At 27.2% G+C, this 6,000-nt stretch overlaps 1 protein-coding gene across 5 annotated transcripts in view; it reads left to right on the top strand.

Moving 5' to 3' along the window:
- The window catches only part of LOC117181435 (sterile alpha and TIR motif-containing protein 1), a 468,060-nt gene that overhangs the window by 405,576 nt on the left and 56,484 nt on the right, over positions 1-6,000 (top strand). For all 5 annotated transcript variants that reach the window (XR_004468119.1, XM_033374088.1, XM_033374089.1 and 2 more), the window contains exon 3: positions 3,999-4,133. Coding sequence is in view for 4 of the 5 variants with exons in the window: in XM_033374088.1 (XP_033229979.1) it covers positions 3,999-4,133 (135 nt within the window). In the remaining variant the exon portion in view is untranslated. The remainder of the gene's footprint in view (positions 1-3,998; positions 4,134-6,000) is intronic.

The following is a 6,000-nucleotide window of genomic DNA, read 5'->3' on the forward strand; positions in this document are numbered from 1 at the left end:
ATAAGGTTAGCTTTTCTACTTTGTTATTTTACTTCGTGATCAGAAATACAAGGGTAAAAAATTAATAAATTGGAATAAGATTAAATAGAAGAACTTCAACACAATTTTCATATTTATTTCAAAGTTTAAAACAAATCAATTTAGAACAAAATCAAAAACCCTGCATGACAAAAGCCCCACGCCACAAAAAGAAACATGCCCGAGTAAATCGAGACGGATGTTCACCCCAATACAAAAACTAAAACTTTTTTTACTGTGTAAAAAATCTTGTAAAGTGGTTTCAATTTCATAATATTGTTTTTTTTTTTAAATTTTTTATTTGCTATTTAGGCTTGCTTTAAAAAAAGTGGTGTCACGATATCTTTTGAAATTCTCGCAATCATTGTTGTTGAAAACCGGATTAACTTTTCATTACTTGACGTCGTTTTATATCATAAATCTGAAAATTCTGAACTTAAGTCTACAAATAATCCCTTTTAATAAGAGAAAAATTGTATGTCTTAAATTTACAAAGTTTTAATTGAAGAAAAATCCAAGAAGACCTTATGCAAAATGAGAAACATTTGTTTTGCAATTTTTTAATCGCGCGGTTAAATTAAAGCTTTCAAATCATTGAATAAATTCTTGGAAATATTATGTATGTTGTTTTTCGCTGAAACTTAGTTTTTTTTTAAATAGAATTTCAATATACAACCATGAAGTTTCGAAAAAAGACTTAAAGTTTCTAAGAACTTTAGGTTGTGTTAGTTTTTTCACCGCTAATTAGCATTTTTAAATGAAAAATCTCATCAAAATTCACATTTGTCAACAATTTTAGGATATGTTAGCAATTTACATCAGAAATGGGTATTCAAATAAAAAATTATTGAATCTGAAACATAAAAATTTTTCTTACCTTTCTCGGTTTTATAGACATTTTATCACAACGGGCCATGGAGGGTAAAGCGGGGCACCCGCTTCTCTTTCAAAGAAAGCAAAAGCAATTTTTGAAATATAAAGATACAAGGATAAAGATACCCATTTTTTAAAGAAAGTTAAGCATTTTTTCACAACTTTGGGCTATGCAGTCATTTTACATCGAAAATTTGTATTTTTAATTTAAAAAAAATTATATTTCAATGATCGCCCATTAGTGGGACACGAATTTTGGGGCATATCCTTAAGTGGGACACCAAAGAAGCCAAAACTGGGACAAGGAAAGTCCAATGGTGGTTATCAAAATAAAAGGGCACAATTTACTTATAGTTGCAGAATACATTAAAAAGCAAGAATGAATTGTGAGTACCGTTTAACTGATTATTTATTCTAAAAAAGTGGTTCAAAGTAGTTTATTGTGACCTCTAATTCTAGCCGCAAATTTTGCCAACTGTTTAGGTAAGTAATTTAATAGTAACTCATAAATTAAATTTTTTATTTAAAATTTGTAAGTATGCATTAAAATGTAATATTGTAGATTAATATTATCAATTTACTTGCAAATTGAACTGTTTGGTAGTAAATCTTGAATGAAAATTCACCTTAATTCAAGTCAATACATAAATTAAAAAAAGTATTGAAACAATTAAAATTTTCTTTTTTTAATCAAAAATCTTTTTTTGGTTAAAAAATCATGTCATGTTTAATTTATAATTGAAACGTTTTTTGTTTGGAATACCAACTATTATATTTTTTGATAAGAATAAATCTTTTTTGGTACAAAAATCAGTCTTTTTTTATTTTAAAATTCAAGAATTTCTTAGAAAATTGAACCATTATTAACCAAAAAAGATCATTTCTGATCAAAAAATATAATAGTTGATATTTCAACCAAAACAGATTTTAATTACATATTGCAAGCAGTGGAATTAATTTTTAAAAAAAATTTCTAATCAAACTATTGAAGCCTTAACCTAAACAGATTAATTTTTAACCACAGATGCATTTTTGCTTAAGAAAGATTAAATTTATAATTAAACAGATACATTTTCGAACCAAAAAGACGAATTTTCAAGAAAATAGTTTGAATATGAATGATAAAAGATTTTTCAGTCAAGAAATAAAGAAGAATGTTAACCAAACTTTTGAATTTTTCAGTTCAAAAGATGAGTTTTCTTCAAAACAGTTATATTTTTAACTCGAAAATATAAATCGTTAACAGAAAAGTTAATTTACTTCATTTATCTTAAAAATTTAATCGATAATATTAACCTTATTAATATTTCATATTAATACATAATATTACATTTTAATGCATACTTAATCATTTTGATTAAAAAATTAAATTTATGAGATACATTTACATTACTTACCGAAGCAGTTGGAAAACTTTGAGAGCACAATTGGAGGTTGCAATAAACTACTTTGAACAACTTTTTTAGAATAAACATGCAATTTAATGGCAAGCGTGTGTCTTATAAACAATATTTGTAATATATCACTAACATAACACTGTGATACTTAATTAAAAACACGGTGAAAGTGACCGTCTCAGTAATGGAAACGCAATTGCGCAACTCACGTTGAAGTGTCCGAAACTGAGAGTCAGCGATAGCTCGTCCCAGTTTAGGAAACGCCGCCGAAAATTCTTCCAAATGCGGGACATTAAAGTATTCATAACTTATCAAATAAAATCGCTAATAAAGTTATGAATTTTATTCTTAAATGTTTTAAAATTGTGCATAAACATTACTTTTTCTTTCAGTGTAGGAAATTTCAATAATACAATGCTGTAAAAGTTATGAGGAAAGTTATGAATTTATTATTGTCCCAATTTTGTACATGCTTTTTATGTTGTCCCAGTAATGGTGGGCTTACGTTAGGGTATGTCAGCGTTTTTCACCGGAAATCAATTATTAATTAATTTCTGAAGTTAAGATGTACATTTCATCACTCATCAAAAATGTTTTCCTTTTCTATTTTTTTAGATAATAGATACCATAAATACAAAAATTTCATACTAATATTAATTTTCTATTATAATTTAAAAATTGCCAAAACAAAAAAATAATCGCGTGCGTAGGACACGCGTTCATTCGTTAGTTAACATAAATGATGTAATTGAAATGTACAGCTTTTGACTTTGATTTAATGAGAATTTCTTCACCTTGGAACATTGTTCTAAATACATAGAGGCATCTGAGAAGAATTATTTTACCTATTAGTATTCTACAGACAAAATAATTGTTAATAAACTTTTAATTTCTTGGTTTTGACAATGAAATCTAAAAGGTAATTTAAAAGGTAAAATACTTTTTCTTCCTTCCCTTTTGATCGAATCCGGGTACAGGATTTTATGGCTTCAATAGGACGCGTGGGCGCGCCTGTTTTACTAAGCAGGCGTCTTTTCTGAACATAATTGTGAAACTTTACTTGCGTATTGCGATTGTAAATGAGCCATTGTATAGAATACACACGCCCGAGTCAAAGAAACGTAATTGAAGACTTCCTCAATTAAAACCTATCCCAAATTTTTAAACAAACATTTGTACAGTTTTAATGTTTTTCAATTCTAAAATGGAAAATTGGTTAACGAATATAAATTGTACTTTTATATTGTATTTTGATTTTTATTCATATAGATTTAATTCCCTTTGTCTTATTATTTATAAGTGATAACATTTTATTTTTGTCCTTTTTCAGGACTTTTTTGTACATTAAACCTTTAAGTGTTGACGTGCGGTCTAACAGACCGCATCATGGTTCTGATATGTGCCCGTGACACCACACGTCGACGGTAGCATCACAATTTTATATTTCTCTTTCAATTTTTTTTAAGGTATTTAAATCGCAAGTTATTACACAAAAACAAACTTAAATGACAAATTAGTATGGATTTATGGACGTGTGGTCTCACAGACCGCACCATGCTTCTGATATGTGGATATACATCAACCTGTGAGACCTCATATCCATGTCAGGGCAAAATTTGAATCACGTCCATACTTATAGGTTAAAATACTATTGTTTTCATATTTGTGTTTCAAATTCAAATTGTAACACTTTTCTTTCTTTTCTTGCAGATGTCGGATTTCCCGGCGGATGGGGGCGAAAATGGGGATATGCATGCCGTAATGGAGAATTTCCAAAAGAATAAAAACTTGGTGGGAGGAAGGTCACACGTAACTCATTCACATCATCCGGTCACAACATCACAGGTAAATTATTGTATTCTATTTTCCAATGTTTCATAAGGAAATGCCTAATGCAAAATTAAATTTAAGTATTTAAATCTTCTATTTTTACCTTTAAATCCAAACGGTTAAAAACAAAATTCTCAGAATAAAAAAAGTTACTGCGAAGAAACACCCGATTCAAATGTGGCCAAGCATTCAAAACCCAAAAATCCCAAATAAAGAAAGAGGAAAAAGAAGTTGACCTCGAAATCCCCTTTCTTTCTTTATCTGATCTTTCTTTTTTATTTTATAATTTTTATAATCTTTAAAATAAAAATCTTTAGAACAAAACCTGTCAATGTTTCGGTGCTCATCCGACAAATCCTTGTTAAATTTGACAATGCTTTTATTTTACAGATTAAACAAAAAAAACAGAAATAAACAAAGATGAGACAAAGAATGGGAAGGAACAAAGGGGAATTAGAGATTTTAGATGCTTTTAAATTCATGACAATGTATTCAGATATAATTCAAATTTGAAATTAATTTAATACGTATTCCAAGTTTAAAGTCTCACCATTTTTAAAACATGCATAACAATCTTATGAAGATTTTTATTATTTGAAATATTTTAAGGATATCTACATCTGTAGTTTTCAAAAATTTTAATTGGACCATTCAATTCTAAATTTACTTCAAGATTTATTATTATTATTCTTATAATTATATTAGCATTGCGTCTGAATTAAAAAATCTGGTCTTTACATTTTTAAACCAATTTCAAACTTGTATTCAAAATTTTTATCTTGTAATTCAATATAATAACAATCGTATTAAAAAAAAATTAATTATGCTAGTTTTCTAACATGCACAATTTTACATTTAAAAGATTTAAAAGTAAATATAGCATATCTTTTTTGAAACTGGTTTCTAGCATCTATATTAAAAAACTTTATTGCTTGTTTTCCTCAACTATGTAGATATATTTTTAATTAAAAAATTAGTAGTATTCGTATAAAAAAAATTTCAAACAACAATTTTTTTTGCATGTTTAAATTTCGAACAATTTAAAACATTTTGGAACATCTGTACATCTTTTATTACTCAAACCACCAGTTTAATAATATTAATATAGATTCACCAAAAACAGGAAGATTGAATATTAAACGAACTAACGTATCAAATTTGATTAAACTAACAAGAAATTCAGTTAATTATACTATTTAATTAAAACAAATTTAGAAGCCTCTATAATTTAAAAAGCTTTCGAAATTGTTAGCTGTGGCAAAATTACTTCAATATTTATAATTTTAACATAAACTGTTTTCCTCGTAATAGCATGAAATGTAATTTATTTAAAAGTGTCTATAGTATCTTGCTAAGTTCTTAAGATATTTTTAGAATATTTTACCTAGGTTCAACTGGAGGGCCAAACTTCGTGCAAAAATGTCACCAAATTTCAAATAATGATTGCATTTATCACATAATTGAAAAAAAAATCAAAATTATAATACTTTTGTACACTGAGTTTCAGTCTCGAGAAGAATCTAAGACAAAAATTCTAAAAATATCTTAACAATTTTCAACAATTAAATTATAACAATATAAATTATTATTTCAACTTTTCGAGAGAACAAAATTTTAACCCTTTTTCGTCATATGTTTTCATGAAATTGACATTTTCCCTCTAAATTGAGCTTATTAGAGGCAGAGTTGTTTTATTATCGTTAGAAATATTACGTGGAAAAATCTCATACTAATATTATAAAAATTAGGAGACTTTAGTACTAGATCTAAGAATAGATGTGTGATAATTGTGGGTCCGGATGCAATAAGGGCACATAAAATTTTTTCGTGCGAAAACGAAGTCCCCTGGAGGCTTTAGAAAAAATTTTCGAATTTTAATTTT

Source organism: Belonocnema kinseyi, chromosome 10 (genome assembly GCF_010883055.1).
Source record: "Belonocnema kinseyi isolate 2016_QV_RU_SX_M_011 chromosome 10, B_treatae_v1, whole genome shotgun sequence".
Classification (NCBI taxonomy): Eukaryota; Metazoa; Arthropoda; class Insecta; order Hymenoptera; family Cynipidae; genus Belonocnema; species Belonocnema kinseyi.